This window comes from Biomphalaria glabrata, chromosome 7, assembly GCF_947242115.1.
Source record: "Biomphalaria glabrata chromosome 7, xgBioGlab47.1, whole genome shotgun sequence".
In the NCBI taxonomy this organism is placed as follows: domain Eukaryota; kingdom Metazoa; phylum Mollusca; class Gastropoda; family Planorbidae; genus Biomphalaria; species Biomphalaria glabrata.
In genome coordinates, this window is record NC_074717.1 from 29,456,845 (window position 1) to 29,469,255 (window position 12,411).

Sequence of the window (12,411 nt, forward strand, 5' to 3'; positions counted from 1 at the left end):
AGACTTAGACTCTAAAATTGTCACTTAGTAAAAATAAATTATTATTTTATCACAAAATTTGCGTAGGTATTCTTGTCAAAGAAACTTTTGGTCTAGATCTTAAATATTCTTAAATAGCTGTTGTTTTTATACATATATTTTAAGTCCATAGACTTTAACTTTATCTTGAAATAAAAAGACTAATCAAAGAGAAGGGAGGAAAGCATAAACTCTGCGAATAATTATTTCTACTATCCATCTACTTTTTTTTTTCTTCTTCTATAATAATCACATGACTTCAAAGTCACGTGATTTTGATTTCCTTGTTTATAATATTTATCTACGTTCTTGACTACCTCATTTACTCATTTTACTGTCAAGGCAAGATAGACTAGGCATAGACGTAAATCTAGATCTGCTTACGCCAGGCAAGCTATTGAGCCTTGGCATGATCCGCATTTAAAACAGTTAATACCTTGAGCTTTTAAGATTTGTATATCTATTATTATACTCTAATTTCTAATTATAGATCTATTATAATCTATATTAGAAATGATCATGGCTGCACAGCACGCAATAATTCATTTAATTGCAACCACAACTATTTTTTGTTTAGTTCTGTTTATTCAAACAGAAAGTCGTTTAACATATTCTGTTGTGAAAACAACTTCTCTTGAATTTGAATCATCCGATCTAAAACAAAAAGCATATTCTGATTCTCGAATTCATCAGGCAGACTCCAAAGATAAATCTACATTACCCAAAGTCAATGATTTCCATTCAATCAAAAAGAATTCACCTCCTTGTTATGTGAAAAAATTTAACTTTTCGCATCCATCTCAGTTTGTCAAGTAAGTTGGTAGATCTAATCTAGATTTAGAATAATAATGTTGCTATAGTATAGTATAAGTTATTGTAAAAAGGTTAAATGGTGTAATGTTGAAGAATGTCGTGGAGTGCTGGGTTCGTGCTTCCTGGAGTACTCTTGACATGTGACAAACATATAGATCTATACCACAAATTGACTTAAGTCCGTTTCAGCAGACAAATACAAAGTTTATTTGACAACAACAATAATAATACTGCACTCCTTGTTAGTGTTACAAGTCGAGAAAATTCTATCCGCATAACAGCAGTATAAAAAATATCCAATACGTTAAACTCTCCTGAGTATATTACAAATCACGTCCGCATCTCAGCGGGTAACACTGTACAGAATAATACTAGAAATACATGTCTCAAAAAGACCACTGGCATCAACTGCCCAAAAGATACTATCTAACTGAAATTACTACTCGACTTTTCTAAGTCGCTATTGTCCGTCCCAGACCAAAATATCTTACTTGACCGCCCGGTCTAAAGGATACCACTTCACTGACTTGACTGAACTCAAAGTCAACTTTAATCATTCTACGTTTTCCACATCCAGAATTCCACGTCTTTTAACCTCTTAACATGATGTAAACATTAAATCAGGCAATGTCAACTGAGACTGTGACAATTATAAATATAAAATGTATCTGAAGACTATGTTTTTAAGATCTTTTTTATAAAACAAAGCTAGTTTAACTTATAACTATATAAGTTGTAGATATTAATTCTGAAATTATCATATATTTTAGAGATGTAATCATGTATACACTCCATCCAGATAGACTGCAGATTTTATTTAATCTGACCAGATATAGATCTAGAACCAATTTGGTTGGACCTTTTTATGAAGTACTAAAATAATCTTGAAAACTGACTTATTTGTATCATCAAGCCAGGAAAACCAGTGACTTGGCAAAATTTAGGTCATTGGTTAATATGCATGGCTAAATGCATGACATGTAGGATGTAATCATCTTCTTTTTTGAAGTAACATCTGTATCATATAAGATAAAGCAGACCGTTATGAGGACCAAGTGATTGTGTCCCAGTGTGGTTTGTTTCATAAATGTATCTTGCACAAACAAAAAATTCAACTTGGCACACTATAGCAGACAGAAGAAAGTGAATTCTGGAATTTTATTGTTTCCAAACTCACTGAGAGCAACAGAAGACTGCAGAAAAACACTTAAGTTTTCAAAAGTGAGCAGTGTTTTGAGTCAGAGAGAGTCCCCGAGTATTAAATACAAATAATGTATTTTGGTCATATTAAATGATTAGCTGTCAGTTACTATAGATACCGATTTCTCGCTAAACTCTATGTTCAGAAAGTTTGTTAATCAATTTTCTGGTCTGTTCTGGTCTTGTTTTAGAATAGACTGCATGAATGCAGAATTTTTCTCAGATTTTTTAATGAAAAATATTATTGTGTAGTCTTGTATAGTCTTGAAATAGTGTCGGGGGGAGGTATGGCAAGAATGAATGTTACTTTGATATTTTGGTATGATTGTTATATCCCCTTGTTGTGAATGTGAATAGTATTGCATGTGTTGTGAACTGAGTGATTAAGTTTTCTTTGAATGTGCGAGAGAGTGTGTTAGTTAGTAAGGTCTTGCTCCCGGTCAAGGAAGGTTGGACTTTGCTTCCTGGACTGGTGTTATGTATATATATTTCATTAGAGTTGATGGACTGGTGTTTATGTATTTATATTTATAAGTTGATTGAATAGCGATTGTGAATTAATATTTATTTGAGAGTCGATGTCATTTATTGAATATTAAAGTTATTCATTGTTATTATCAAAAGTTGGAGTTTATTCAGTAATAAGTAATTCTAATTGAGTGGATATCTGGAGTCAAACTGTATCAAGTAATAATTGTTCATATAAGTAAACCCCTAGTGAGCCACACAATAACCCAAGTCAAGAAACACAAGAACAAGCATATAATTCGAACCCTGACAAATAGGTTTTTTGCTCAAATGTTCTTGTCATCATTATATCATTAAATAGTAAGTTGAAAATGGGGCTAAATTAATTTTTAATTAGCTTAGCATTTATCTCATATCTGAAAGTCATTGTTCTTGCTTCTTTTGTTTCCAGAACTAAAAAGAGACCCTTTGAAAGTAATCATGTTCTTCAAAATTTACCTGAAGCTCTTGATTGGCGAAACGTTAATGGAACAAATTATGTTAGTACTACTCGTAATCAGCATATACCACAATGTAAGAATATAATTTTTCTACACTTAAAATTTATTAATGAAATTGACAGGTGTAGTTGATTCTTAAAACTTGGAAATATATAAATATATTATTTTATTGTTATGGTGTTTTATGCATCATTCTTATAGGACATCAACAGTAGATTCTGGAATTAGCAGGCTACTGAGTCTTTATTAAGTTCCCTAGCTCTGACTCAACTCCAAGTGGTAAAAATTTGACGTGAAAGCCATGGTGATCACTGAAGCTTTCAAAATGAACTCGGCAAGAGGCACTAGAATAATTTTTAATTTGCTTCTTTTTCTGAGGGATGATGTGCTGATTCGATATATATGCATGTTCTTTTCATCCAGCTAACCTATTCTTTTTTTTAGTTTTCTTTCAATTTGATTCCTGAATATTGTTTATTCCTTTCTTAAATTCTGGAATAGGACAGCCAGATAGGTCCCATTGCATTTCTCTAGTGTAGCTTTCTACTGGGTGTCTAAAATCTTTACATATTTTACAAAGATTGTTCCATATTAAGAATTCTAAATTAATTGTGCATCAATTATAAATCAGATGATTAATTTTCCAAATAGGTTATATCCTATCCTATATTTATTTATTTTCTTAAATTTTTTTTTGGCTTATGTTTTTATAGACATATAAGGTAGTAATAGAGAAATTTAGTTAAATTCATATATTTAGATGTATCAATTTTTTTTTTATTTAATTTAAAAAGAATCACATTCATATCTTTAGACTGTGGCTCCTGTTGGGCTTTTGGATCAACAAGTGCTATGGCTGACCGAATTAACATCAAGAGAAAAGCTGCTTGGCCAAGTGCATACCTCTCTACCCAGGAAGTCATAGATTGTGCTCAAGCGGGCAGTTGTGAAGGTGGAGACGACAAAGGTGTTTGGGCCTATGCCCATAAAGAAGGCATTCCAGATGAAACCTGCAACAACTATCAGGCCAAAGATGGAGGTCAGTTGATTGCTCAATAAAGTCATTTCTTTTCAAAGAGCACCAAGGTTTATGAAAATAGTAATTAGAGAACAAAAAAGGTTAAAAAATACTAGAACATTTTATCATGTCACCTCTCTTTTTTTTAACCATTTTTTTTTCCCTTTTTCTACCTTTGTCTCATTCCTCATTTTAGCTGGGAGGGGAAGGTAATATCAAGGTTGCTTTATTAATTTTTGCCACTTGCTTAAGAACTGTTACAACAGCCATTATGAAAGTAGCTTACTGTCAAGTTAAGATTTGCACTTTTAAACTATTGTAGCATACTGTTTTTCCTCAAAGGTTGTGATGTCCATTTCAGAATGCAATGAGATGAACACTTGCAAGACATGTAGCTATGGTGGAAGCTGTGTTAAAGTTACTAACTTTAAAAGATGGAAGGTTTCTGACTATGGTCCAGTGAGTGGACGGGAAGCTATGATGGCAGAAATTAAAGAAAATGGACCAATCAGGTCATTAAATTTTACATTGTTTGTTACTATTTTTAACATTTCAATTATTAGAAAAATATTTTTTCATTTGAAATGGCTTTCAAGTTTTTAATATCTGATCTTTTTTTTTTTTTTTTTTTTTTTTTTGTAAATAATGTCTATATTAGCTTTGGATAATATCTCTATGGTTCTGTAAAATGCAGGCATGAAGACAGTCCTATACTTCTATCTTGCATTATTTTCCTAAATAAATTTATTTAACTGTGTAAAATTAAATCAGTGAGTTAAAACAATGTTCAAATCCTTTTTTTCCCCCACTGTTTTCAAGTGCTAATGCTGTACGTGTGAGAACTTGATATGAAAGTTAAGATTTTACATTTTGGAAACATCCAGACATACATGCTTCTATTATTAGCTTTCATCATAAGTGTCATCACTTGTATATTTCAAGATAAATATTTCATTTAAAGCTTATTTAAAGCAACTTAATAGGCACTAAACGTCTGTTGTTGTTTGTCCAAAAGGAAGTAATGCATGTAATTTTTTTCTTCATAAATTGTTAACTTCTATTTTTAGCTGTGGCATTGCTGTAACAGATAATTTAGAAAAATACACTGGTGGAATTTATAAAGAATATAAACTTTTCCCAATGGTGAGTAGTGTATTTACCTTTGTACTTTAAATCTTATTAGTAAAATGATTTTAAGACCATTTATGTGCAAAATAATTTTTTTTATAGTACCAAAGAAAGACAAGTCAGAGACTTCATTGTGTAAAAAAAAAACAACTTTTTAAAATTTTTTATTGACAGATCAATCACATTGTCTCAGTTGTAGGCTGGGGAGTACAAGACGGAGTGGAGTACTGGATTGTTAGAAACTCTTGGGGTACTTACTGGGTAAGTGACTATTTTGAATCACCAAAGCCTGATAATAATTATTCATTTATTTACATCTAGTTTTGGAATGTTGGTCACAAACTCAAGGAAATTAGTTAGACAGAAGCACAAGACATACATCAGTGCATAATAAAAAGTTCTTAAATGTTCAGGTTACATAAATGATCATTGCATCATGTGAGAATTATTTTATTCTGTCTCAGGCTATAAACCTAAGCCTGTTGGAACATTAGGCTACCTTTCTCAACGTTTTCACCATTGATCTCATGCTTTCTTTGACCACCCTCTCTCTTATTTTGTGGTGTCCATCTCAATACCTGTCCTGCTCTATTTGTCTGTTCTCATTCTGGGTACATGGCCAAGCCATCTCTATATTCTACTTTGTGGGCATAGAGGGAAATGAAATGGCAGACAGAGAAGCAAAGAGAGCCATAAATGAAGCAGTATCAGGAACCCAAATTCCCTGCTTGGACCTGTGACATAGTATAGCCTCTGCCACCTACCAAGCTAAGACGGGTTGTAGCGAATGTCAGGTGGTGATCCACATCTAAGGTTCTGACAAGGCGTGGAAGCACGACCATGTCCAGACTTAGGATTGTCCACACCTACATCACACACTCCTTTGTGTTAAAGGTAGAGGAGCCCCAAATGTAGAACACATACTCCTTGATTGTCTCAGATACCAGGATATTAAGAGGGAAATATTTTAGAAGAGACAACTTCAAAACACTGTTTGATCATGTTGATCCCAGGAAAATATTTGCCTTTATCTGGGAGTAGGGGTTGACTACTAAGTTTAGAGTTTAGATCGGGCAAAGTAATTGTAAATATATACATATTTACAACAGATTTTATTAAATTATACAAGTTTTTACTATTTGATTTGTAAATGGACCTTTTTTTAATAACTTAGTTATATAATGTTTAACACTTTAGCTATAAAGAGGAAGTAACCCTTGAGGGATTATGGACTTGACATGGCCTAAATTGTGGCGGGGTGGCAAGACAAAATACCTGACACAGAGGTCCTGAAAATAGTGGGCCTTCATAGTATCCACACAACCCTGATGCAGTCACAATTTCTATGGGCATGCCATATCTGCAGAATGGACAATTCCTGCATCCCGAAAAGGCTCCTTCATGGCCAGCTAACAGATGGAAATCGAGCCCAAGGTGTTCAAAGAAAATACTATGGGGACATCCTCAAAGCCTACCTTAGAACCTTCAACATAGACCCTGCCACTTGTTAGACAGAAGCAAATGATAGAGCATCATGGTATCAAACTGGTGCAAAAATTGCTGATGTCAAGAAAAACACATGAAGAAATACACCAGAGAAAAAATAAAAGTAACTCGCACAGACTCCAGCTGGAATTGTTTGCCCAGTGTGCAGCTGATTTATTCTGGCCAACATAGGTCTCACAAATCACATGAGAATGTGAAAAATTTATTGTGCAAAGCCTCAGCCTCATGAATGACAAAGGTGGTCTTTGTTGTATTATGATGGATGAACTATATTATTATTATTTTGTGTGTATATATATATATATAGAGAGAGAGAGAGAAAACTTAACCACGTCTGGTTTATTATTATAATTTGTTGATTAATAAATTATTTTATTTTTGTCTTATTTTGACACCACAAATGGGCAAAACCTGTAATAGAAAATATTTTTACCTATTCCAGGGTGTTGAAGGCTGGCTATATATTGTGACCAGTAAGAATGGAAATGGAGATTACAACCTGGCCATTGAGACAGACTGTGCTTATGGTGACGTGATAGTTGATTAAATTCCTGCACCTAATATACAAGAAGACTTTTCACTTGAACACATTTATAAACAAAATAAAATAAATTGGTTGAAAAATTTTACATTAAGGACATTTAAGACATTAGAATTTTATATAAATATTAATTTTCTCTTCTTTAGAATCTCAAAATCATCACTCAAAACAGATCTAAAATGATTTATTAGGTTTATTTAGAAAATTTACTATATATCTTTTTGTTCCTTAATTATCAATGTGGCTAACTGAAGATGTATTCTGTATTCAACATGTGGATTAATAAAAAAATATATATATATAATTTTTGTCTACATAGTATTTTTAACTGCTTTTTCTTTTTAATTTTAGGATTATTCCTAACGGTAATTTATTTCTGTAAAAAAAAAAATAATTACTTGTAGGATAATTGCAAAATAGGAAATTAAAATATTAAAGCATTCATTTCCGAAAGGAACGATAATAAAATTAAATCTATATTGTTAATGTCTTTATGGAACCAATCCTTCTACCTTTGAAATAGTGACATTTGCAGCTAAATATCTAATTCAACAACCACATTCTGGCACCTCTCATTACATAATCCCTATGGAAAGTCTTTCATGAATTTCTCATTCTGAATTTCTCAACATACTTAAGATTTTGCTTATGATATATATTGTAATTTTTATACAAATCTTTATCTCTATACATTTGAAGTAAGCATAGAACTGTTTACTTACTGGTTTCTATTTTAAATTCATTCCCCACATGTTCTAAGTTTTCATTGAATAATTTTGTGTACATAATTTTTTATTGATGCATTACAATTTTTTGTAATCAAAGCTTATCAAACACTTTTTTTTTTCACAACTTTTCAAACTGAAAATTTAGAATGCTAATATTACACATTGGAAAACATACTTTAAAAAAATATAAAAAATTTTGATCACCAAAATGTGAAAATCTGATATTAATTTAGTTTTTAAGAGTGCTGCCAAGGCATTAGGCAAATTTGAACATGCTCTAGGCATCTGTACAAAGGATTCATTAATATTGTGATTCCTTACATAGAAACCCGGGGGGAGGGGGGGGGGAATTATTAAAAAGCAACATTTTTTTTTTACCTTCAATAATTTACTGTATATTATCAATATTCTCAAAATAAAAATGAATTTATTTTCAAAACATCTTACATTGAATTTATAATGTGTACTTTTGTATGTTAATACTTAAATTTTCACTAATGGTTTTATCATATCAATTTAAGTTTGGTATTTCCCTATAATATTTCATTTTAAATTAGAAATATTTTTCTATTTACTAATTTTTAGAAGAATGTCAGTTCAACCTAGTAACTTTTTTGTTTGCTCTGTAGAAATGAAAATAAATAAATAAAAACTTTCAAATGAAAAAATATTTTCTTTGTTTGCTTTTTTAAATTCATAATTCTACTTGTTAGAATTGTTATGTCCTCATATATATAAAAAATAAAATATATGATTGAAAAAAAAGATAAAGTCTGATCATCTTTTTTTTTTAGCTTCATACTAAATAGTTGTAACTGCCAATAACCAATTGGCAACCTTGGGAAGCTCAAATTGGAACCCCAGTGGAGATTAGCAATTTTAAATTTCAGATTTAACTCAAGTTTAGTTGTCTTTGCTGTGAAATCAGTACAAAAACCTTCTCTCAGATTTCCTTCTCCCCTTATGTGCACAAAGGAGATAGTAAGAGTGCACTGTGCATGCTACTGGAGCATGGAGGCTCTAGTTGTAGGCATACAAAAATAATAAAATTCTGAAAATTATTAACACTTAAGACCATTATAATAGTAATCAAATATAGTCTTCATTGGTATTTGTGCACAACATTCATTTAGTATTCTTAAAGTCTCGCCATATGCTTTCAATTATCCACTTGGTATTCCTGAATTTGAGCTTAACTTATTGTCATCCAGAGCAGTCGTGCTGGAAGTTTGGGTTAAAATATAAACTTATAATTCAAAAGATAATTTAAGATAAGATAATTTTTATTGATCCAATCAAATGGAAATTCAGTTTGACTACATCTGACAACCTCAGTGTAACTACTGTACAATAACAATATAGATGCAAATAAAACTAGAAACACTTTCATTTCCTGAAACACAATAACACAATATGAAAGGAATAATGCAACCAGGTGTTAAACCTCTGTAGTAATGCAGATAAATTGAATGTTGTGACGTTATTTTTTATTAATTTTTTATGGCTTAAAGCTTGTTAATAAAGAAAAAAAATAGTTTTTTTTTTTTAAACAAAGATACGAAGTGTAATTGCATCAATTAGTATGGATCAGTCGTGTAAATAAATTGGTATCAGATCTTGACCAACAACAATAAATGTGCGTTTAGAAATATTTTTACTAACTAATTTTTGTTTAGTGCTATTTTATGCTTTTAGATACCATATGATCCTATCACTTATCTGGACCAGTTGGGAAAATGAGGGGGGGGGGGGGAGAAAGAAAGGGAGATCTGGTTGAATTTTAATGTAACTTTTTTAGATTAGTTTGTCATTTTAGCTGTGGCTGAGTGGTTAAGCATTTGACTTCTGAACCGAGGGTCCCAGGTTCGAATCCTGGTGAAGACTGGGATTTTTAATTTCGGGATCATTGGGCGTCTCTGATTCCACCCAGCTCTAATGGGTACCTGACATGAGTTGGGGAAAAGTAAAGGCGGTTGGTCATTGTGATGGCCAAATGACACCCTCGTTAACCATGGACCACAGAAACAGATGACCTTTACATTGCAAGGTCTGAAAGGGGAACTTTACTTTTTTTGTCATTTTAGCTCTCTTGTTTATGTTTGTAATATTATCACAGTGCCATGAGCCTACATTTTGTTTGTCAACAGCGCTCTATAAATAAAATTATTATTATTAAGCCCTTTTTAAAAGCATTTATAAATTTAAAAAGGGGGAACGACCTGTATTCAAACTCATGGCTCACACCTCGACAAGCCAACATACTAACCGCTCTGATTGTGAGGTAAATATGAAAATAGAATATTGTATTGTTATCCTTTGTTTAAAGCAGTCACCTATAAAGGGACTAATTCAGCTTATACCACCACTTCAGTTAAGTACAATGTCTTTCCCTTGTTTGAGACACCAAACAAAATAATTAATTACCAATATTTAATGAACTAATTGGTTAATTTTTTATTTATTCTTATTTTGTTAAGTAAAAGAAATAATTGTACAAAATTGTGTGTCAGAGAAATAACATGTACAAACTTTTTACCAGACAGAAAGAGTGAGTTGATATAAGCTTTGTAAAAAACACATTGCAAATAAAGGTGAGTTAGCTGTTTTTGAAGACATACTTTAGTAAGGGAAAAAAAAAAACAAATGTTCTTCATACACAAAATACATGATTTATAATTTAAAAAAAGAAGTTAAATAATTACATAATCTTGTATTTGTACATGCATCAGAGCATTCTAAATGTCTTAATCGGCTCGAATGTCATGTGCATTTATAATATGTTAGCATGTCTAACTTTAAATCTTTGGATTTAGGAAAGCTTTTTGGATGTATAAGTACAAAAACTAAAAACAAATAATTATTATCTATATAATCTACATTGTTGAATTTTTTAATTAAAGAAAACTGCTTTTATGCAAAAATTATTGGTTATGATCCTTGAGCAATATTTGATGAACTCTATAGACACTTAGGACAATAATTTAATCTTCCTTTTTGAATGAGTATCCTACATGATGGATAAGGACCCAAGGTGTTAAAAACCAGGAACAAAGTGTTAACTAATATGGTAGGCTAAGTGTTTGGCTGACATTGACATAATCTAAATGTTTTGCTTTCCTTTTTTTTTTTTTTTTAAAATAACTTTTACCTACCAAGGGTAAGGTAGTAATTTTTAACAAAATATCATCATTTAAAATTAAAAAGACAAAAAGTATATTAGGTGTGATTGTATTTATTTTGATCTATTTATTAATAAAATTCACTAGGAACAAATTTAAGTTTGCCACAAAATAAAAGTTTCCCATTGGGAAGTCAAAGACACCTAGCTGCTGACAACTTCAAGGCATATCTCTCAATCTAAAAAATTAGTCAGTCTAATCTAGATATCTTCCATTTTATTTTATTTTTTTCTTTCTCCTGTGTATTGCTTTTTTGTGACGGTATGCACAGGTACGGCGTACTGGCACCTTTTTCAACGTGGGGACAAATTATTACTTTTCTTGTATTTTAATGTTTATTATTAATTTATTAGAAGCTAAAAAATAGGCAATCCATCACTGAGTACCTATTTTTTTTTTTTTTTTTTTTTTTTTTTTTACAAAAAAAAGCACTGATTATTTTTTTTTATTATTATTTTCAAGACCATTGGATTTTAAATATTACCCGTACTATATTCTTGACAACACTGATTAACAATACTGTGTGATTCATCAAATAGGTCAGTTATAGGCCTGTTAGTTTTACATTTTTGCTATGAAACTCTTCTTGAACATAAATGTTTGGTTTATGTTATGTTTATAATAATTTTAGAGAGATATGCCATAATTTCATAATTCTTGCACTATCCACTAGTGACAATTGACTTAAATAAACAACACAAAATCTATGTGTATAATATTTGAAAATGCGAGGTTCAGATAGAAGAAAACAAAAGTATTGTTGTAACTCTCTAAGGCAGGCACTCAACGAAAGACAGGTTGACAAGAGTAAATGATGTATTTATTTATGATAAATGCAAATGAAGCATCGACAAATGGTACGGGTAATAGTAACTAGTTAGACTTGGACTTCTGCTATAAAGTCACATGGAGTAATATGTCTAAGTTCTAAGAGTCCTACTTTATACCAGAACACACAACAGACCACCGACACACTTCCCAGTGTCGTTCCAGGTCTCACAAACAGTTTCCTAGTATCACACAGGACATCACTCAGCACCAGACTGTTCAGACTCCCATGACTTCTAGCCGGCTTCCCAACAGTCCTTCTTGTTTACGTTCACTAGTGCGCTGGTGCGCACCTCAAGCACTGGTGTAAGGCTGGGTTACAACATTACCCCCACCTTAGTTTTTTCGTCCCGAAAAGAAACACTTTCACGGTTGATCAGTGCAGGTGGAGGTCGGTCAGTGGGAGTCACAGATTGCATGGAGCGTGCTTCCCACAAAACCATCCACACTGTTCTCTGCAGGTGTCGTTTTCTCCTTCTCCAGT

The 12,411-nt window shown here is 31.8% G+C and overlaps 1 protein-coding gene across 1 annotated transcript; it reads left to right on the top strand.

Annotated features, from left to right (window-relative positions):
* Nucleotides 1–295: 295 nt before the first annotated feature.
* Nucleotides 296–8,588, top strand: LOC106068293 (cathepsin Z-like). Its single transcript, XM_013227611.2, has 7 exons — nt 296–830; nt 2,951–3,072; nt 3,814–4,038; nt 4,379–4,529; nt 5,085–5,160; nt 5,320–5,406; nt 7,094–8,588. The coding sequence occupies exons 1-7, from the start codon at nt 532–534 to the stop codon at nt 7,196–7,198; spliced, it is 1,065 nt and encodes a 354-aa protein (XP_013083065.2). The 5' UTR covers nt 296–531; the 3' UTR covers nt 7,199–8,588.
* The last annotated feature ends 3,823 nt before the right edge of the window (nt 8,589–12,411 follow it).

Coding starts and splice junctions, on each gene's coding strand:
- LOC106068293 (XM_013227611.2), top strand. CDS start 532: ATGATCATGGCTGCACAGCACGCAATAATTCATTTAATTGCAACCACA. Junction 3,073..3,813: donor TAATCAGCATATACCACAAT/GTAAGAATATAA, acceptor TCATATCTTTAG/ACTGTGGCTCCTGTTGGGCT. Junction 5,161..5,319: donor AATATAAACTTTTCCCAATG/GTGAGTAGTGTA, acceptor TTTTATTGACAG/ATCAATCACATTGTCTCAGT.